Genomic DNA, 23,762 nt, shown 5'->3' on the forward strand with positions numbered 1-23,762 from the left:
GATCTATCATTTATAGTGCTCCTGCCCTCTGTATTGCTATAATATGTTATGGTTTTTTACCAATATTAATATTTTGTGCTTTTGTTGTTTAAGCTATCAATTTCAGGCAGCATCAGCCATGAAGGGAAGTAAGTTGTTGGTAGTACTGTAGTATTTATGTAGCCCTCAGCTTTTGAAGGCTTCCTTGCTAGCAGACGCCAGACTGTTGGGTTCTTGTGTACCACAAAGAGTTTAGCAGTAAAGAACCCTGCAGCTTGGCATTTGCTAGTGGTTGCACCATCATTCACCCATTTTCTGCAAGTGCTAGTAACTAGAGACATTTTTTAAAAAAAATGATGACTGTGTACTCTTCATATTGCACAATCAGAAAATTTCCCAGAGTTGATTGCTATACTGTGAGTTACATAATATATTGATGCCATTTCTTTTTTTATCAGGAGGTGATTCGTTTTAACAGACTGCTGTCTGCTGTGAAAGACTCTTTAGTAAGTGTGCAAAAGGCAGTGAAAGGACTGGTAGTTATGTCTTCAGAACTGGAAGAAGTGCACAACAGCCTGTTGGTTGGAAGAGTACCTGCTGTTTGGGCCAGTAAATCATATCCTTCATTGAAACCCCTTGCAAGCTACATTACTGACTTAATTCTGAGGTCAGTAATAACCAATTTATTTAGTAGAGTTAATTAGATCTGTCCCTTAGAGACAAGCTGTTTTAAGAAACTAAGATAATTTGCACATAAATTTCTAGACGAGACTCTCTGAGAATCCAAGAATTAAATTGATTATTTTTCTGATATGGTCATCTTCTTTTGGCCTTTGCCTGTGTAGCTTACCTGCAGCTCTCTGTAGTTTTTAATCACTTAACTGCTGTCTGCATTGGAAGTGTGTAGGGGCATAGTGGTGGTGACTGGCAGTAGAGTATCCCAGAGCGGCACCTATCTAAGGTCTAATATGATGGTAGAGAGTGCTTTGTGGTGCACGTTGTATAGACCACATAAGCACTATAGGTTGAAGATCATTGTAGGTGTCAATATTTGTCTATGACCACATTGCTTTTAGTGCTGAGCCAGAAAAAGCTCTATTTGTTGATGGTGAATCTGTGGAAGTTGTGTATATGTGATAATTGTCTAGGCCCATTCATGCTGTTGGCCACAGCTGTGGGCCCAATGTTGGTGCTGGCAGAGTCTTGGTAAGAGGTCACATCCTGTCATGTGGCATGAGCTGAAGTAAGTGTAAAAGTGACTCGGATGTCTGACCGTGCAGTAGTTCTGCTGGGCTTTTCTCATTTATCGGTGTCATTCTGTAGGCATTGAAAAAGGTAGAGCATCTCCTGTGGATACAAGCTGGACAGCTACTTTCATTTTTTCTTTGAAAGTCCTCATCACCTGCTCAACTTTGTCCCTAGATTGAGGGTGATGTCAATAATGTAGCTCAGAGCATGGATGTTTTTATCTAGTTTGATGCTGAAGAAGTGACAGATGTGGAACATCATCAAACTGAGAAGTGGAGCAGCAAAATCAATCTGGACGTTCTCCCACGGCCTTCTGGGGGTGGATCCAATGAAAGAACATGTGGGCAGGGAAGTGAATTGCTAAAGGGTGCACTCAGAGTACCCCCAGGCGAGGTGCTCGTACCCTCATCTATCTCCAGCTAATGAAAATGGAGGTGAGCTGGGCTGTTCATTTCAGAGGTACCCAAGTGTTCTGCATGTACAGTTGCCAAACCTTTCTCCACAATTTGTGTCAGATCACTGTTCAACAGAAATTAATAGTAAAACTCCAACTTGGATAAATAAACTTTTAGTCTTGTGTCCACCCACAATGGTAGTTAATTTTTGTCAGTTTGAAAACTTCATGGATGTGCCACCCACTTGGAGTTCAACTGTGACTATGAAGCCTGTAATGGAGAATTTATTGAGATCGTAACTGTGGTAAGAGGGTTGGAACCTGGCAACTATTTATTTACAGCTCGTACAAAATAGATACTTGTTTCAAAGTTTTACTGACCTTCAAAGTAGTTGCCAGCGATATGGAAGTCGTAGGATACTCTTAGCAGTGCCAGTTATGTTGACGTTTGAGCGGTGTGGACTGTTGCCCGACAAATTTGTAGCAGTTCTGAAGCGAATGCCGTGAAGTGTTTCCTTCAGTTCAGAAATCGAGTTGAACTCACGAGGGCTTAAGACAGGGGAGTGCAGTAGGTGGTATAGCACTTAGCAGCTCCATCAGTCAAACAAATGAGTAACAGCTTGCACGGTACGTGCTCGAGCATTGTCCTGCTAAATGATGATCAGGTCCTGCAGAAAGTGTCATTACTTCTGCCTCTATGCTGTTCATTTTTGGAACACAACCATTTGGGATAAAATAGATGTAATAGGTTAGCTTCCCCATTACATCTTGCAATTCTGTTACATTATTTGGTGCAGGCAAATTGTGAATGGCCATGAAGGGTGTCTTTGGCAGGTAGATGCCATGTGCATTAATCATGTGAGCGAGATATATAATGTAAATAGTTAGAACAGGAAGGTTCTTGTGACATCTGTTGCTCAAGGTACCTTTGGAAAATAGCTAGGGCAGAAGTGCTACCGAATAGTAACTACAGAAACTGGAATAATCCCTTGTGTGTGTTGATCAGAAAAGTTTTCTTTGAGTCTTATCTAAAGGCAGTTGCAGGTAGGCCTCCTGGAGATCAAGTTTTGAGGAGTAATTACCCTGATCTAATTTGTCCATCAAATCCTTAGGGTGGTGCAATGGAAAAGAATCAGCAACAGGTTGTGTGTTGACAGTTGATGTAAGGTCTGTGCAGAGCCTCAACTTGCCTAATGGTTTAATAAGGATCACCAGAGGTGACACCTATTGGTTGGCAGACACTGGTTTGATGACATCAATGTTCTGCAACTGTTACAATACTGTGACAACCTGGTCCTGTAATGCATGAGAGACAGGATGAGCATGAAAAAACTTGGCCTGCACATTGTGTTTCAGTGTCACATGGGCCTTGAACTCTTGGGCCTTGCCTAAACTACAGTGGAACGGAGAACTGTACTTCTCACTCAATGCATTAATATTGACCAGAAACCCAGGTAAATTAATTTTTAACACCTTCCCATGAATTGACAATCTGAGGAGGTCAAAACTATCCATGCCAAAAATATAGCAGACTCGTGACGTGAAATAACACTGTTTTAGTAGTACCAGAGGACATGGCTGGTAAACTACACTCTCAAAGAAATGGAGTAGGGTGTCAGTTGTATGCTAACAATGAGTTAGATGATTGCAAAAGCTGTGGGCTACCTTACCGTTCATACGTAGCATGGTTGAACACCATAACAGTAGCACCAGTCTGTACCTGGAAATTATCACACTTGTTGAAGACATGCAACTGAAAAAATAAGGTTCAAATGGCTCTGAGCACTATGGGACTTAACTGCTGAGGTCATCAGTTCCCTAGAACTTAGAACGACTTAAACCTAACTAACCTAAGGACATCAAACACACCCATGCCCGAGGCAGGATTCGAACGTGCAACCATAGCGGTCACGCGGTTCCAGACTGTAGCGCCTAGAACCGCTCGGCCACTCCGGCCGGCCATGCAGCTGAACATACAACTTATTGGATTGCCAGTTGATAATTTCAGAGTGTGTATCCTGGCAGTCTGATGAAATAACAACAGGAGCAGTGGACAGTTGCACAGCAGGCACAACATACACCTCATTAGATTCACTGTCTGACATGGAATGTGATAGCTGTCTAATACCATTTATACTTAAACATAGTGATTGTATGTGACCTTATTTGCCACATGCTAATCACTCAGCTTGGTACTTTGGCCTATCAAGTGTTTGAAAGCTATGTGGAAAGTACTTACGTAACTGGGCAAACTGTGCCGTGGCCTGACGGAGTGACAGGTACACGTGTGACATAGATGTCAGGCGACATCTGACCTGAGTAATGGAGGGGGGGTTTGGCCCCTGAACTGTTTTACTCTTGGAAACAGGTGTTGCAAGTGCTTGGAAATCGTGCTCAGTTACATTGACAATGTCCTGTGACTCATTAATTGACAATACTGCCAGGGTTCCAATGCTTTGGTACGGCAGCACGAGTAAGGGAATCGGACACATTCCAAGTTATCACATCTCTCATCGTAGAGTCACTGTAATTTAACCCACACGAACATTACAAGTGACATTGTCTAGCAAGGCCATAAAGTTCTGTTACCTCATCTTCATAGGGCAGTCTTGGCTGCTGTTTTAACCTGAAAAAGTTATAATGACCAGACGCTGCATGCAGTTGTGATTTAAAATGATTTGATAATTATTCAGCTAACTTGTCGTACGTGACCTCATAGGGTTGGTGATCTGGAAACTGTTTTACTCTCCATTTCTCCTACTTTCTTACATTGTCTAGTTGTTTGTTGTGTACCGTAACGTGCTTTATTTTTCTTTTTTTCATTCCATTTCTATCGCAATTGTATTTTCCTTGCTTGTTCTATTTCCCTCTGCCATCTTTCTTTCCAGTCTTCTGTAAATCGACAACAGCACAGAGTTTCTTGCAATCATAACTGTTTTCTCTGATTTCTGATTGTATTTCAGTCTTCATTTCTCATCTCGCACTCTCTAGTTTAGGCCATTCCAGCACAGCCCCACAGGGGAAGAGAACACTCTCACTTACCCCTCAGTGTACCCACGGATTAGCACAGATAGTGCTGCACACAATCCATGAATGCACGAGCTGCTCAGCCACACTTAGTAGTGGGCCCTCAGCTGGTGGAATTCAGTTGTGCACACTTTGGCGTGGTTGTGATGTTGCCTGCATGTCACCTGTTTTCCACACCTGCCCGCCTTTATATGTTCCCACTCAGGTGCCCTGTCATAGATCATGTCTTTGAAGAATCAGAGCTGTCAGTTAGCCAGTCTGGAAAGAACACATGCAGCTCTGAAAGGAAATTGTTGTTGTTGTGGTCTTCAGTCCAGAGACTGGTTTGATACAGCTCTCCATGCTACTCTATCCTGTGCAAGCTTCTTCATCTCGCCGTACCCACTGCAACCTACATCCATCTGAATCTGCTTAGTGTATTCATCTCTTGGTCTCCCTCTATGATTTTTACCCTCCGTGCTGCCCTCCAATACTAAATTGGTGATCCCTTGATGCCTCAGAATATGTTCTACCAACCGATCCCTTCTTCTGGTCAAGTTGTGCCACACATTTCTCTTGTCCCCAGTTCTATTCAGTACCTCCTCATTAGTTATGTGATCTACCCATCTGCTTATTTAATTTGAAATCTAACCTGTGTCCCTCTATAATCTGTATTTTATGTTTGTATATCTCTCTCTTCACCAAAGTAGTTATTTATTTTTTTCTGAGTCACCTATATTGTATACTGGATTTTTTGGTGTCCCACTACAGTATATAAAGATTGCTTCTTACTATGCTAAGTGTCTCAGTTAGTAAATTGCTAGTGTTAATGTATAATGTGCTACCTAAACAACTTTTTTTATCCATGCAGGTTGAAATTTTTCCAGCATTGGATTGACAATGGCCCTCCAGTTGTGTTTTGGCTCTCAGGATTATATTTTACTCAGTCATTCCTTACGGGAGTGCTCCAGAATTATGCCAGGAAACACAGAATACCAATTGATCATTTGGCTTTTGAATTTGAAATTACACCTTATGAAACCACAGCAGATAAGGAGCCAGATTTTGGTGTTTTTGTCAAGGTGAAAATACTTAATTTCATGGAATATGTACTCATAGAATTTCTGTTTCAATAGTTTTTCTTTAATTCAGAGCATGCAGTAATATTTTTCAGATAATGCAATTATTAAATCTAAATATAAACAGCATATGTAGTTTACATCTACCATTTTGTTTGCCATGGTATAGAACATGTTTTATAAATTAGTAAAATAGGCTGCCACATAAATTATTTGTAGCCTCTGAGTTTGAATTTCTATTAATGTGTGATAATTGTAGGTCCAAACGAATACTTATGAGGATTGGATTTAATAGTATACAGAAAATGATTAACACTGTGAGTGTGAGATGTCATTATGTTTGATCTTGTGCCTGTTGCATCAATTATACTGTTGCAGAGGTTGCAGATGTGGTTTTTATTAAGCTGTCTTTCTTATGTTTCATTGTTCTTTATTTCCTATATTATTCCTTTCATTATTTGTTTCATATCTGTCAGGGCAAACTATAAATGTTCCTCTGCCTCTTGATTCTGACTCGCAGAAATTGTGCAGATAAAATGAAACCGATATCCAATCAGATAAATACACACTAACAAACATTCTTCCAAAATTGTACCTGTAATTGAATGGGAAGAAACCTTGACATAAGTTACAGTAAAACATACCCCTTTCCACTTGATTTATAGTGATTCAAACAGCACAGATGTAGAATGAGATATAAAAGAGATTTTTTCTACTGAATATTCGTTTTTCTATGTTAAAATAGAGCTAAATATGCAGAATGTATTTGAGTAAATTATCAGTTTTGAAAAAAATCATCAGAAGATGAGAAACCAGGACATCCATACGGTAAGAAACATCTTCACATTGCGACCTTCAAAAACACAAAAATGTATCATATTTCAACAAAGAAAGGTGATTTAGAAAAACGGAAATCTTGGGAAATAGTTACACGGAATTTGTATAGATGGATAACTGAATGGAAGTTTAGTGATGTATAATTTTGTAGATGAGCTCACTTTGGACAGAAGATATCAGACTCTACACCAATTGAAACAGAGTGAATGAAATTAATAAACTGGAATATAAATAAAAACACAAGAACAAAATTTCCACATAATTAAAAGTGCAGAATGAGAAGAAAATTATTGCAAGAAAGAAAACATTTCAAAAAATATGCAAATAAAATCAGGAATAAATCAAAATAATATAATTAAAGGTGAACTTTGGTAGAAATTATGACCTGTAACAAGCAGCAATAACAAAGGGATTAAGGAATTTAAATCTTTGTGATTTTTTTTGTCAAAGAGAAAAAGATGAACAAAAGGAATTCTACATCCCACGGAGAAGAGAACCATTTAAAAGTTTTCAGGAGGAAACACAACATTAAAAAGAAAAAAAAACAACAAAACTGAGATGTTTTGAAACATGCACTGTCTAAATCAAATACTGCTCAATTTTTTATAAAATGTTATTCAAGTGACACTTCCCTTGTTAAAAAATAGTCATAATGCTGTCATTTTCTTAATCACGACATGAAGCTACACATATAAAGTAAAATAATGTAGTTACTTATAATATGTTAAATGGTCATTTATTCATCAACACACACATTCCCACCTGATGACACTATTTTTAAAATTTCCATTTTCAACAAAATTTACATCATCACATAATATTCTTTTATTTGGGACACTGTTCAATTCTACAGTGTTATCTACTTGTGCCTTGTGTGAAATTTCTGCTGATTAATTCTGTAATGTTTGTTCCATGCAGCAGAAGGATGAGGATAGTGTTTGTGTAGAGGTAAGGCCAATATTAAATTTTATTCATTGTGTTGTCATTGAATATAAAGAGATTCTTTTCCTTTTTCCCCGGAAATGTGCTATTGTGACAATACTTGGATGGTATATTTATGGATGGCATCTTTCTGGTATGGAATGATAATGAAAAATAATTCCTTAGATTATTTTTCCACTACACATTTCCACACCAGCAACTTTTACCTTCCATTGCACCCCTAAATCTGTGGTATATCTTTGTAAAACTGTGTGATATTCCCATACTATTATTCCTACCAAAATATTTCTACCTGAACAACTGTACTTACAGAAAAACTGGTCAGCTAATGCATGTTGATGCCGCTGCTCCTTCTATAGAAATGAGCATTAATAATCAAGATCACTGATTACATAAGAACTGTCTGTCTCGGGGAGGCACGTGGTACACTGTTGCTGAGCATACTCTGCAGCATAACATGATGTACCTGAGTGTTTCTACATGATCTGGGCCATTTGGAGCCTTCTGATGTACCTGAGTGTTGCTACATGATCTGGGCCATTTGGAGCCTTCCACCTAGTAACATACCCTCCTCCACCCACTACTACCCCAACCCTACACGCACACACCCATTCTGTTTTTCTTCCCTTTACATTCCTTTTCCTGGTTAACAGTAACAGTACATCTTGGGCAATTGCCCACGGGCAGGGGTGGGCAAATGGTTTGTGCACATTACATGACAAGGTGTGAATGTGGCAGAATAGGGCCATCTGACTGGTAGCCTATACAACACATGCTGAGGTACAGGCAAAGTGACAGCTGCTTGCAGCTGCCCTTCCCTTCTCCCCCCCCCCCCCCCCTCCCCCATCCCTTACCCCGGGGTACCATTGAAATGGGCATGGCCTGCCTTTAACTCGTTTTACCCCTCACTCTGCCGTTTTGTGATCTTCTGAGCACCAAAACTGGCTCTGTGGTTAACGATGTACTAATTTGACTTTCGTCTCTGTGTCATCTTAAGACTCCCAGCAGTCTCATACCATGCAGGTCACTCTTGGCCTGCATTGGGAGTGACCTGGCCACCTTTTTTCACCTTTCCTAATCTTTCCCTGTGGATGCAACTAACAGTTTTAAAAGCTAGCTTGTTCACGTACTCAGAGTTACACCTCTTGGGTGTATTGGCCATCCATTCTGTTTCCTTTTAATTTAATCACTAAATTGTCAACTCAGTATGTAATGATATAATACACATGAGTCCTAAACTGCATTTCATGTTTTAAATGAGTTATGACTGGAGATAAGTATACAGGGTTGAGAAAAATTGTGTCATGAAATTTTAACCCTGGGTAGCTGATGCCCTTAGGAGCCAAAATTACTAATGTCGTGTAGGTTGACAATGCACAACTTTTAAACAACCAAAACTTGGCGCCAAGCACTCCAATTGGCCACAGGATTCAACATCTACATCTACACAGATTCTCTGCAAATCACATTAAAGTGTCTGGCAGAGGGTTCATTGAACCACCTTCACAATTCTCTATTATTCCAATCTCGTATAGCACACCGAAAGAACGAACACCCATATTTTTTTTGTACGAGCTCTGATTTCCCTGATTTTATCATGGTGATCATTTCTCCACATGTAGGTTGGTATCAACAAAATATTTTCGCATTCAGAGGAGAAAGTTGGTGATTGGAATTTCGTGAGAAGATTCCGTCACAACAAAAAACGCCTCTCTCTCAATGAAGTCCAGCCCAAATCCTGAATCATTTCTGTGACACTCTCTCCCATATTTTGCAATAATACAAAATGTGCTGCCCTTCTTTGAAATTTTTCGATGTACTTCATCAGTACTATCTGGTAAGGATCCCACACCACACTGTGTTATTCTAAAAGAGGACAGACAAGCGCTTAGTGTAGGCAGACTCCTTAGTAGGTCTGTTACATTTTCTAAGTGTCCTGCCAATAAAACACAGTCTTTGGTTAACCTTCCCCACAACATTTTCTATGTGTTCCTTCCAGTTTAAGTTGTTCGTAATTGTAATTCCTAGGTATTTAGTTGAATTTATGGCCTTTATATCTGACTGATTTATCATGTAACCGAAGTTTAACGGATTCCTTTTAGCTCTCATGTTGATGACCTCACACTTTTCATTATTTAGGGTCAACTGCCACTTTTCGCACCATTCAGATATCTTTTCTATGTAGTATCACAGTTTGTTTTGATCTTCTGATGGCTTTATTGGTCAATAAATGACAGCATCATCTGTAAACAACCTAAGACGGCTGCTCAGATTGTCTTCCAAATCGTTTATATAAATAAGGAACAGCAAAGGGCCTATAACGCTACCCTTGGGAGTGCCACAAATCACTTCTGTTTTAATCAATGACTTTCGAGACGATATTCCATAAGAATGCAATTTCACTACAAGCCGCTTGTGTGATATAGTGTCGAAAGCCTACCGGTTCCAGAAATATGGAATCGATCTGAAATCCCTTGTCAATAGCACTCAACACTTCATGCAAATAAAGAGCTAGTTGTGTTTCAAAGGAACGATGTTTTCTAAACCTATTATGACTGTGTGTCAATAGACCATTTTCTTCAAGGTAATTCACAATGTTTTAACACAATATATGTTCCAGAATGCTGCTGCATATCGATGTTAATGATATGGGCCTGTAAATAAGTGGATTACTCCTACTGCCTTTCTTGAATATTGGTGTGACCTGTGCAACTTTCCAGTCTCAGGGTACAGATCTTTTGTCGAGCGAATGGTTGTATATGATTGTCAAGTATGGAGCTAATGCATCAGCATAATCTGAAAGGAACCTAATTGATATTCAGTTTGGACCAGAAGACTTGCTTTTTTAAGTGACTTAAGTTGCTTCACAACTCTGAGGATATTTACTTCTACGTTACTCATGTTGGCAGCTGTTCTTGATTCGAATTCTGGTATACTTTCTTTGTCTTCTTTTGTGAAGGCATTTTGGAAGGCTGTGTTTAGTAAATCTGCTTTGGCAGCACTGTCTTCGATAGTATCTCCATTGCTATTGCACAGAGGAGGCATTGATTGTTTCTTGCCGCTACATGCTTCACATACGATCAGAATCTCTTTGGATTTTGTGCGAGGTTTCAGGACAAAGTTTTGTTGTGGAAACTGTTATAGGCATCTTGCATTGAAGTCCGCAGTAAATTTCGAGGTTCTATAAAAGAGTGACTATCTTGGGGATTTTGCGTCTGTTTAAATTTGGCATGTTTGTTTCGTTCTTTCTGCAACAGTGTTCTGACCTGTTTTGTGTACCTCATCAGCTCTGTCGTTTGTTAATTTATTTGGTATAAATCTCTCAATTTCTGCCGATACTATTTTTCTGAATTCTAGCCACATCTGGTCTACACTTATATAATTAATTTGGAATTAGTGGAGATTGCCTCTCAGGAAGGTGTCAAGTGAATTTTTATCTGATTTTTTGAATAGGTATATTTTTCATTTCTTTTTGGAGGATTTGGGGGTTACGATATTCAGTCTCACTACGACAGCCCAGTTTTCACTATTCCCTGTATTTGTTTTGATGCTTGTTATTAACTCAGGATTATTTGTTGCTAAGAGTTCAAGTATGATTTCGCAACCGTTTACTATACGCGTGGGCTCAGGAACTAACTGCTTAAAATAATTTTCAGAGAATGCGTTTAGCACAATTTCGGATGATATTTTATGCGTACCTCCAGAATTAAACATGTATTTTCACCAACATATTGAGGGTAAATTAAAGTCATTACCAACTATTATCGTATGAGTTGGGTATGTGTTTGAAATCAGACTCAAGTTTCCTTTGAACCTTTCAACAACTGTATCATCTGAATTGGGAAGGTGGTAAAAGGATCCAATTACTATTTTATTCTGGTTGCCAACAATGACCTCTGCCCATACACAGGAACTATCTATTTCAATCTCACGACATGATAAACTACTTCAAACAACAACAAACATGCCACTGCCAACTGTGTTTAGCCTATCTGTTTGGAACACCGTTAGGTTCTTTGCAAAAATTTCAGCTGAGCTTATCTCCGGCTTTAGCCAGCTTTCAGTGCCTATAACGATTTGAGCATCAGTGCTTTCTACTAGCGCTTGGAGCTCTGATACTTTCCCAACACAGCTACGACAGTTTACAACTGTCATACTGATGGATCCAGTATCTACATTCCTCCTGTGTTCAGCCTGCACCATTTGTGACTGAAGCCCTTCTTGTATTTTCCCAAGATCCTCTGACCTAAAAAGCCGCCCAGTCCATGCCACACAGACCCTGCTACCCATCTAGCTGCCTCCTGCATATAGTGGACACCTGATCTATTCAGCAGAACCCAAAACCCAACCACTCTTTGGCGCAAGTCAAGGAATCTGCAGCCTACACTGTTGCAGAACCGTCTGAGCCTCTGATTCAGACCCTCCACTTGGTTCTGTATCAGATGTCCGCAATCAGTCCTGTCAACTATGCTTCAAATGGTCAGCTCTGCTGTCATCTTGCAAGCAAGACTGGCAGTCTTTACCATGTCTGTTAGCCACTCGAAACCTGAGAGAATCTCTTCTGATCCAAAGTGGTACACATCATTGGTACCAACGTGAGCAACCACCTGCAGTTGACTGCACCCTGTGCTCTACATGGCATCCACAAGGACATGTTCCACATCTGAAATGACTCCACCTTGTATGCACACAGAGTGCACATTCGTTTTTTTCCCTTCTCGGCAGCCATGTCCCTAAGGGCCCCCATAATGTGCCTAATGTTGGAGCTCCCAACTACCAGTAATCCCACTGTATGTGGTTGCCCAGATCTTGCAGGCTGAGTGGTCTCCTGTGAAATAGGACAGGTGACAGCATCTGGCTCAGCAACAGTGTCAGCCACAGACAGCACCTGGAACCTGTTTCTCAAACAAACCATGGAGGCCTTATGTGCAGCCACCTGGGAAGTCTTTTGCCACCTGCTACGCCCTGGGATGACCTCCCACTCAACCACAGTTGAGGAATCAACCTCAGTGCGAGCAGTAACTGGGCTGTCTACCAGTGAGGACCAATGTGAGGACTTTGCCATGCTGAATGTCCATTTCTATCCCCACAGCCGGCCCACAACAATGGTGCCCATCCACTGCAGTCTCACGCTGTGTAAATGAAACCATCACAACCTAAAGCTGAGAGCAAAGTGTCACCAACTCAGATCATATCCACACACAAGAGTTGCAGCCCCTGTCCATGCTAAAGACTGTGGAAAACTAAACTATGCAGATAATTGGACTATCAGCACTTACTGCACAATTCTACTGTAGACCCTGACGAAAATGCAGGAACTGTGTCTAATAAATTAGATTAACACACAGAGATTCAAAAACCTAACTACCGAAGCACTCAGGTGAAACTAAATAATTCGCCACTGATTAGGAACTTGGAATATGTCACAAAATCAATTTACTTTCCAATGCAAACAAAAATGCGAGAACTGTGGCTATTAGATGTTAAATAAACATGCAGAAACACAAGAAATTAAACTATTAAAGCACACAGATGATAGTATAAAATTCGCTCCTATTTAGGAACTCGTAAAAGTCAGAAAATCAGTTACTTCGCTGTTGCTGCTTGTGTTGCGAGCGGCTACTGCTGCCCTGTTGCCAGATGCTCTGGACAACACATGACCATGAATGCTTTGCATGTCACTTTGGGGCAGTGGCGGGGCGAGGGACGTTTGCATGTGTGAACCAACAACAATAGCACTGCCAGTCAACCAACGAATGGCAACAGGGCAACCCCACAGCCAATTGGAGCACATGGTGCCAAGGTTCTGTAGTTTAAAAATGGTGTGTTGTCGATCTACACAATTTTAGTAATTTTGGTTCCTACTGGCGTCAGCTATCTAGGGTTAAAATTTCGTTATACAATTTTTCTCCACCCTGAATATACTTTGTATGTCCAAAGCATACAAATAAAATGAATTGAGTTATGATGTACCTATTTTAAATATTATAGTAACAAACAACAAAGAACTAGATCACAAGGATTCTGTACAAGTCTGTTTATCTCTGCATATCAGCTACAAACTATATCCATTAGAACCTTGAACAGTTTGTATGTCGGTCTCCCTCTACAATTTTTAATTTTTACCCCCTTTCCCTTCCTCCCCTTCCCAACACACACACGCACACACACACACACACACACACACACACACACACACACACACACACACACACCTCTTTTACCCACCAAACTGACAGTTTCTTGATCCCTGACAACGTATCCTATTGACTAATCCATTCTTTTAGTTACGCCATGAACTTCTTCTTTCCCCAGTTTCCTTCTGAATCTTGACATCAGTTGACTGACCTGCTCAGCTAATCTTCAGCATTCTCCTGTAGCACCATTACTATCTGCTCAGGTGTGACAATGCCACTAAAAATGCTGTCGGCACAAGATGTTGCATGGGCAGATGGTGACTCGACAACAAGCAGGGAAGAGAACCACACAAGAGGAAATGAAAACTCACCTCATGAGTCAATCTACAGGGAAGCAGAAAATCCGAAACCATATAGAGTCACGTGCAAGGATAAACACAACACACAGCCGATGCAGGTGGCATATGACCGAGCACACCTCAACGGCGTAACACACGAGGTGTAAGGCGATTTCCACTGTGGTCAAATGCAGCACTAGAACTGTCCCACTTGGCTTATGGTTGGCCTCAAGTAAAGATTTCCTTCAGTGGGTCGTCCCATAGAACACGACCTGCACGCATTCCCTGTGGTGATTGTCCACACTATTCTGCTGTGCTTTCCACAACAGCACATCTGCCTCCTTCACAGTGTTCAGTGATTGGGATACTAAATCTGTTCCCCTGGAAACTCCAGGTAGAGTAAAAAATGGCCAAGGTCAGGCCACGCCGTGCGGCATAGAACCAGAGTGAGCACTAGAGACCTGGACCCCTGACCGACAACTGACTGAAGGATGTGACACGGTGCTGGCATCTCTGCTGGAGCAGCAGAAGGCTGTGGAGGATGTGGCAGCAGTCAGTCCACTGGTGGCAGCAGAGATGAGACCGCTTCCGACGGTGCGTGGGAAAGGAGGTGGAGGACGAAAGGGGTTCAAAATTCGTGGGCTCAACATCAGTGGGTGCAGGAGTGAGCCTCACCAGAGGGAGGACAGCGAAGGTGAGGAAAGAGGCAGCAACAGGGAGCTCATTGTTGCTAGGGGGAACCCATCCCTGGAGCAGTGTCACAACCAAACGTGCCGCCTGGTGGACTGGGAGACCACAGCAGAGATGGTGTGAAAGGGCACTGGCACAACTGATTGCATGGCGTCTTAAGAGAAACTTGTGCCTCCATTTTTTTCTGTCGGGCCTGAGAGATTCTCATCCAGCTGTTTGTATAACCACAGTAAATAGTCCAGATCTTGAAAAGGTACTGACCGAGACACAAAATGCACTTTCTCAACTATCTGAAAGCCAAAAACAGAGAAGGTGTCTTAACCCAAAAATATTATGTGCCAGTGTGGAATTGACCACTATCAATGTAAACTGCTGTTCCAGATTCTTATAATGGGCAGTGATGGAGAACTGCTTCTCACAGGAGAATACTGTGTACTATAAGACAAACTGACACAGTGGCGGTTGCAACTCTGGTCAGCCGAAGAGCCTGTAGATATCTAAGTTAATGAAGGTACCTGTTGCTCCCATGTCTCCTTGAAATTTGACCAAGCGCCCATCCACTATCAGTGTCAGCAAAATACACTGGGTTGACATGTGGAGGGCATATGGACAGCCCCATAGTCCAACAAAAACATGGCTTTCTGATGACCAACTTGTGGCCTGGTGACTGTCATAAAATTGTTACTAAATAGCTTACTCGATGATATGCCCCATACGTGGCCACTGTACGTGGGTAATCTCATTGAACGTGCACCAAAAGACTATCACGGAAGAACCATTTGGAGATAGGAAGGAGAGCAACAACAAGGACCCAAGAAATACTGTGAGTTGGAGTTGTGGTGTTGCGATTGACACGAACCTCCTGAGCTTGACGTGGGTCAGGTGGGCATCACCACAATGCCACTGCACAGGGATTGTCAACAGGGTCAACGTGTGATAACCCAGAGAGCTCCACAGGGCATTGGACGCAGTTTATCATGCACATCTAATTGTGCCACCTGCCAGGTGTCCCAAAGGGATGTCTGTTGCTGCCACTGTAATCTCATGCCATCCTGCAATCTGGGCAGTATCAGCTAATGAAATATTCAAAACGGTCAACATGCTAGCTTGGACTTCAGTTCAAGTGCTAACCAATCACATCCAGAATTAGCATATGAGCTATCTATCACATTTCGAAATTAAAAATGACACTGCATGGGAGATGCTGCAAATCAGCTATCCAGTCCATATAGAACTGCCCAGGGCACTTTTGGTGCTGTTTAAACTGCAATTGTGCCACCAACGCATCAGTGTCGTGTCCGAACTACTGCAAAAGCAACCAACAAAGTTCATGAATGTTGAATTTCTCAGCCTCGGTGGAAGGCAAGGATTTTGCATAATGTCATATAACTGTTGATTTCTGTACAACAAGAAGGTGACTTTGTGGACCGGATCAACTATAATGCCTTACGTGGCAGTCCGGTGAGAACTCTTAACAGGTAATTTTTCCCCTTTTCTGTAGACTGATTGAAACTGGGAAATGGCGTCAGAAGTGGTGAGGGAATGGGGAAGAAAAGTGCATGGTGAATGCTCAGCTCACCACCTGCCTGGAATGGGTGTGAATCAATTCTTTATTTTGGTTTAGCAACACTTGCAACAGCTCATACTACTGTAGGTCCAACTGTTCCTGCCAGCATTGTAGAAAGGGTGGATCTGTGGTGACCCAAAATTAACAATATGAAAAGGAAAGGGAAAAAATACAAGCATCACACACATAAGAACATTCTTCATCACCACTTTAGTGTCTGCACAGGCAACAAATGCCTCTAAACTACACTGTCAGTGTGAGGTGCTGTACAAGGTGACACTGGCTCGACAGTGTGCTCGGAAACAAAACTACACAATACAAAATTAAAACTCGCTATGTGAGTCAATCTGTGGCAAAATGGAAAATCCAAAACAGCATTAGAGATGTGCATGGTGCTACTCATGCCAGGCCATCTGCCACCAGTGATGTCTGCTGGTGGGGTACTAAATACCACATTTCAAAAGCTTCTTTTCCTTGTTGTGTGAACTGTCTGTCATTCACATTTCACTTCTGCACAGTGCTACACTTGAGACAGATAGTTTCAGAAAATATTTCCTAATTTGTATCAGATGTTAAAAAATTTATGTTTTTTAGAAAGGGGTTTTTTGCTACTGCCAGTCGGCAATTTAAATCCTCTCCACATTGGCCATTGTCAGTTATTTTTCTACCCAGATAACAGAACTCTGCCCCTACTTTTTGTTTCTTATTTGGTAATCTAATTCCCTCTGCATCACTTAATTAAATTTGTCTGCACTCCATTATTCTTGTTGTTCTTTTGCCGATATTCACCTTATAAGCTTTCTTTGACAGATTTTTCCGAGTACTTTACGGTTTCTGACAGAATTATGTTAATGCTTCTAACCGTACTCATTTCTTCTCCCTGAATTCTAATTCCTTTTCCAAATTTTGTTGTTGGTTTCCTTCACTATTTGCTCACTATGCATCTTGAATAACAGTAGGGATAGGATACAACCCAGTCGAACCCTGCTCAGCTACTGCTTCCTTTTCATATCCTTTGACCATTGCCTGTTTTCTGTGTGAATTGTAGATAACCTTTCACTCTCTGTATTTTATTCCTTCTACTTTCAAAGCTTCAGAGAGAGTGTTCCATTTCTTCAAGGCTCAATTTGTTCTTTCTTGATCTCAGCTTCTACCAGACTTTCCATTTTTCTGCAAATAATTTGTGCCAATATTTTACAGTTGTGACTTAATGGACCAATGTTTCACTAATATTCACACCTCTTGCCAACTACCTTCTTTCTTATTGCAGTTATTACATTCTTCTTGAAGTCTGAAGGTATTTAACCTGCCTCATATCCCTTCTTATTGCTGGGCCTCCCAAGGACATCATCAATTCTGAGGGTATGTCATCTACTCGAAGAGTATTCTTTTGCCTAAGGTCTTTCAATGCTGTATCCAATTCTTCTCACAGTACCATATCTGCCATCTCATATTCAGCCACTTTTTCTTACTTTTCTGTAATATTGTATTCCAAGTTCATTCCTATTGTGTAGACCTTCTGTGTGCGCCTTCCACCTTTCATCTTACTCTTGTTTGTTAAGAACTGGCATAGCATGTGAACTGTTAATATTCACACAGCTGCTTTTCGCCAAAGTCTCTTCTCTTTTCCTGTGGATGCCATTTACCTTTCTCATACACACACACACACACAATTTTACAGCTTTCATTTCTACTCTAGAAATTCCTGCTTTGCTGTCTTGAACTTCTTGTCAAACTCATTCTTTAAATTTCTGTATCCCCTTTTGCCTGCTTCATTTGAGGCAGCTTTATGTTTTCTCCTCTTGCCAGATAAATTCAATATCTTACATGTTATCCAAGGATTTACAATGGGCTTTGTCTTTTTTAGACCAGTATTTGATCATCTGTTTCCTTCACTATATCGTCTCTAAAATCTCTCCATTCATGTTCTGTTTTATTCCTTTCTCCTGCCTTTCAGTCAATCATTGCCTAATTTTCTATTTCAAACTCTTGACAACTTATCCAGTTTCAGTGTCATCAGTATCCTTCCCGTCTGTAATTTCTTCAATTTTAATATGCAGTTCATAACCAATAATTTATGATTAGAGTTCATTTCTGCCCCCATAAACGTATTTCATTTTAAAATGTGATTTCTACATCTCTGTCTGACTAGTGTTTCATCTGTTTGGAACCTCCTGATTTCTTCAGATCACTTCCACATATACAGATCCCATTTCTGGTTCATAAATCAAGTATTAGCAATGATTACATAATATTCTGTGCAAAATTCCTCCAGGCAGCCTCCCCCCCCCCCTCCCCCCCTGCACATTTCATTCCTTTCACCCAGTCTTGTTGTCCTAATCTGACCTCCTCTTTCTTTTCCTCCTGTCAAATTCCAGTCTCAGAACACAATTACATTTTTGTCCCCTAGAGGAACTGGGAGATGAAGGAGCTTGCACAGGATAGATTAGCATGGAGAGCTGCAGCAAACCAGTCTCAGGACTGAAGACCACAACAACAACAGAATGAACTTAATAATTTCTTATCTCATCATCAGTTCTGTCCATATCTTCCTCACGCACAGAGCTAGCATGCAAATACGATTGTACTACTGTAGTGGATTTCAGCTTTGTGTCGATCTCAGTTCACTGTGCTGTTCATGTAATTCACTAGCATTCTTATTTTCTTGTCAGTTATCAGTCCTGCTACCACATTACCCCTACTTGATTTTGTGTTGATAACTCTGTACTCTCATGACTAGAAATCTTGTGTTTTCCTGCCAGTACACTTAACTAATTCCTAGATTTACTTACGTGAACACATTGGTTTCCCTTTTCAAGTTCTCTGACCTAACTCTAGATTAAGTGGTCTAACAGTCCATACTCCAACCCATAGCATGCCTAATTTGCTTTTTCTGATAAAAAAGTAATCTTGACTACTCCACACCCACATATCTGATTGGGGACAATTTTACCTCTGCAATATTTTTCCAAGAGGATGCCATTATCGCAAAACCGTACAGTAGAGCTAATGTCCTCGGAAAATATAATGGCTTCAACTTACTCCTGTTTTTGACCATTCTGAGGCCATGTTGGGTACGGCTACATGACCAGATAAGACAATCATCGAATTTGTTGCCATTGCATCTTCTGAAGATTATGATGATGATATAGTTGTATCTACTGTACGGCTGCCTGTATCATTGAGGCACATAAGCCACCCAACCACATCAAGGTCTTTGGTTCAGAGAAACGTAGCACCAGCCTAAATGAAGTCCCACTGTGAATTCCATTCTCAGACATGTGATATGTTAGTTGCTATTAATAAGCAGTTGGAAATCAACCAGACTGCTGTCAAGCAATCGGAATCTATAGATGTGGTGGGGAGGTTACTAAAACACCCATACCAGTGATACCAAAGGTACATCAAGTACTAGCCTCTTCATTGGATACTTTCTTCTCTACAGGAAGTACAGGAATCTATCACCAATCATCCACCTGACAATGGCTTATCAGTGATAGGCCTCGTGGTCCCGTACTGAGAAGAAAGAGAGCAGGAGTAAGTCAGAGCACTATGCCCATCCCCCTAACCAACAAGTGTGACATACTGTCTCTGTTGGCTTTTGTATCTCTCTTGATTACAGTAATGAGGTCACTATGCTGTTCCTAGGAGGTTATCAGCATTCATACTGTCTTAGTCATTACTAGCTAGGGTACCCCGCTTCACTCAGGGAATTGATATGAGATTGTATGGTAGCTGGAATAAAAGGATAAACTTTAAAATATAAGAGGTAAAAAAAGGAATGTATTCTAACTGTTTACATTAGTTGTTTATATACAACATTTTTCATTTTGTTACCTGGAGTATACACATAAAAAATTTTCGAATTTCATATTCGAGAGCAAGCTACGTACAGTTGACCATGACAGAAGCAGGAGTCTTTGAGGTTGATGCCACAATATTTTAAAGTGTGTTCTTGTGATTTGTTATTTGTAAAACTGTAGGCTAATTTGATTGGAAATGGCAGTATTTTAAACTGGAATGGAAGTTAAGTAGATATCACTGATATTTGGGGGATAAGTAGTTTGTGCCCTTTGTACTTTCCAGTCGTAAGTTCAGCTTTGATGATATTATTTGATAGCTTTTTGACACCATCCTTGTTCCTTTACATAGGTTTGGTGAGTTGAGATGTCTGAGTAGTGCAATTGGATGTCCAATTTTAAGTCAAAGGCAGAGTAATGGCATTCCGGGTACTTGCAAAGAGCTTAGAAATTCTTTAGGGAAATGCACACCTTCTTCAGTTTTTACCATCATGTCAATCAATTTGTATATTCTCTCTTCATCAGGAATTATCTTTTGGATATTATTGTCGATATAGTCAACAATATTATTTTTAGTTGCCTAAATTTCCATTTCAAATAGCCAGTCCAGATTAGTATCATTGTGAACAATGTATGGATTAATTTGGTCAACGAGTTTATTTTCAGCAGTGGCTGTGTTGCAGAAGTCACTGTTGAGTTTAATGAGGCCAGTTGTCTGGTCAGCAGGATAAGTGCCTTTGCCTATTTGTAAAAGTTGTTGAGCAAAATGTGGTGTTGTTTTGTCTTTTGATAGTTCAACCCCCATGTTTTTTGTTAGTCACAGTATTTGTATGTGTGGCCAGCAGTGTGATTTTTTAAGCATACCCTGGTCTCGTTTGCTGATATTGACTTGGGGATAATTGGAAGTGTATGTTAAAAATCTGAGAATATGAGTAGAGCTCCTCCCATCACTTCAAAGTTTCTTGTAATTTTCTGTCCATGGCTTCAACTGATGCTCTAATTTCAGTGCACATTTCTCCCAGAAGACAATTTTAGCTAACTTTAGAATTTCACCCCGTCCAGATGCTCTGGAGATTTTACACATTGGGAGTTGTTCTTCTGCCATATTCAGTGGTAATTGTAGGGCGTAATGGGCAGTTCATCATCCTTCCTTAAGTGTGGCTGCAATGCCAAGTGAGGCCAGTGCAATTTTGATGTGTTCTTTAGCACGTATTTCTGCCAGCAATAGATTTATTAGAAACTATTAGTAAAATTTTCCCAGTCCTACCTGCCATGTCCAAGTAAATACCTCCACCAGAGTTGTGACTTTGGTCCATGATAATGTAGTAAATTCTCTTTTGATTCCACTGACGAGTGGTTTGTTCTGAGCAATGTATTGAAATAATTTGTTGATGTTGTAGCTTCTTTCCTTTGTAATTTCAAAGTTTAGCACATTGATACCGTTTTTTCATGGTGCTTGCATCCCAAGTTGAATTAAGATATGCTTGTCTTCCGCTAAACATTTGTCTTCTAGGTGAATGAGTGTTTCATTGTAGATGTCATCACTAAATTTGATGGTGAGTTCAGGATGAGCTTGTCAGATTTGGTACAGTATGTCATCACTCATACTCTCTTTGAAGGAGTCTCATAGATGTTTTGAATACAGGTGGGTTAACTTACATGTTATTGGAATTATGGCGAATAAGTCTCTCATTTATTCAGCTGAGGCTGTGTATGAGGCTTCTTGTAATGTTAATCTCCAGTGGTTGTCATTTTCCAGTAGTCCTAAGCGTTTGCAGGCTTCTCTGTTTCCTTGTTGTAATTGTTGTGTTACACATATAATAGGTGGGAGCGTCAACATATAGTAACATTTTCACGAATGGACCCATTTGGCACAGTTGGTTAAAAGCTATTAAATGTTGTGTTCTGAGGTGATTCACTTGCAGTTTTTCTGGTGGTCTCTTTTGTGAAGTAAACTCTCTGTCCATTCTCCAAACGTACTTCTAGATGTTGCACAGTTGGTTCACATTTATGTATGGGAAAACTGAAAATGTGCCACACTGCTTCATTACCATTGATGTATCATCCCATTTGGTACATAGGGGTATTGTCATTTGTATTTTGTTGTTCACTGTCTTTGGCTATTTTAAATACTGCCATGTCATTGCTTTTGTCACATACTTACAGACACACTTGATACATTTCACTGAATTTCTGTATTCTATGTTTATGTGTGTTTGGAACATTTTGAAAAGTGTTACATTGGTTATCTATTTCCAGTTCGTCACTGCCTCATATTTGTATTTTTGCTCTGAAGCCAGCATTTTTGTGTGATTGCCTTCTGTATGTGTGGTAGCCATCAACTTTGGTTTGTGTGTCATCCAAGTATTGGTTTGGGTTTTTTTTCTATATTTTCCATCATTTGTACATGATGAATTAGAGTTTAATGGACCACAAGGTCGATGAAGCAAACTTTTCGTCAGTTCTGGAACTTCTTGTGGATTGGGAAATTCAGCTTAGATGATTTTGTCAATATCCATTGAATGAATTCTGTCGCATAGCCATATAAGATTGTGTGAGTGAGGCAGTCATTTTTGCTGTTCAATTGTGTACATCCAGCATCTAATGGTTCCAGAGATGTAATATATTGTGATGACTTTAACAAATCTCATTTGTTTTTGTCAGAAAACACTGGCTATTATGACATGTTGATGCATGGGGCCTTGTCTGTATCTCAGTGGTTGTTTGATTTCTGCCCATGACAAGTTGCATGTGAATGTTATGAAGAGGTTTAGGTTGTCCACATTTCCTTACTTAGGTCATAGTGTCTTGACTGAATTTATGTATGTGTCTTGGACTTCCTGTGTATGATGACGGCAAGTTACCATTGCTCCAATGTCATCATTCTTTCTGTCATTTATGACCGTATCTCGAAGGTGGATGTATTTTTCTATGCTTAGTTTCTTCTGATTCAGTCTTATGTACAGCATCCATTCCACTTTTGATTTTGCATTCATATCTACCAGGAATTCTTGGAATAAACGGCAAGTATAGAAAACATCTCTTATCACTAAGCAGTAAGCAAAGAACTCCTTGGAAGTGACTCTTTTGTTTGTTTCTCTGCCTATTTCAGGTTGGATTTGCCTCACATTAAAATGATATCTGTCCTCCCTGTGCAGAAATATAAATTGATTTTGGAGGGCATCATATGAATGGTGTGTCTCTAAAATGCATTGTAGTCCTCTTCTTTGTTGTGCAATAGTTTCATGTCTTATGTTATTATTGTCCACAGATATGATGGTAATTTCATCCATCTGAGGTGCATTGAATCAATGTTTGTGTCCCCTGTGTGGTCTTCTGGCAGCTCAAATTAGAACTTCATAGTCATCAAAAATCATTCAGTCTAGTACTGTTTTGAATATGTGAATCAGATGATTGTATTTGTGTAAGATCCTCAGTACACTTCGGACTACTTCTTGTCTCAATGCGCTGATATTTGTGCATTTTGATCAGTTTCTGCTTCTTCATTTCCAATATGTGCTAAAAAGTTATGGTCTTCATTGAATGGTGGTAGTAATGATCCCATGTTATGATAGATTTGTCCTTGGATGGAAAAAACATAATTGTTTTAATCTCTGTTAGTGTTGATTCCCCCCCACCCCCCCCCCCCCACCCCCCCCCCCACCCCATGAGCCATGGACCTTGCCGTTGGTGGGGAGGCTTGCGTGCCTCAGCAATACCGATGCCTGTACCATAGGTGCAATCA

General features: G+C 40.4%; 1 protein-coding gene across 1 annotated transcript in view; it reads left to right on the top strand.

The window, feature by feature from the left end:
• LOC126455722 (dynein axonemal heavy chain 3) overlaps positions 1-23,762 on the top strand; it is a 1,249,696-nt gene that overhangs the window by 1,181,544 nt on the left and 44,390 nt on the right. The window contains exons 66-67 of the mRNA XM_050091491.1: positions 438-646; positions 5,499-5,709. Coding sequence (XP_049947448.1) covers positions 438-646; positions 5,499-5,709 — 420 coding nt within the window. The remainder of the gene's footprint in view (positions 1-437; positions 647-5,498; positions 5,710-23,762) is intronic.

Source organism: Schistocerca serialis, chromosome 2 (genome assembly GCF_023864345.2).
Source record: "Schistocerca serialis cubense isolate TAMUIC-IGC-003099 chromosome 2, iqSchSeri2.2, whole genome shotgun sequence".
NCBI lineage: Eukaryota > Metazoa > Arthropoda > Insecta > Orthoptera > Acrididae > Schistocerca > Schistocerca serialis.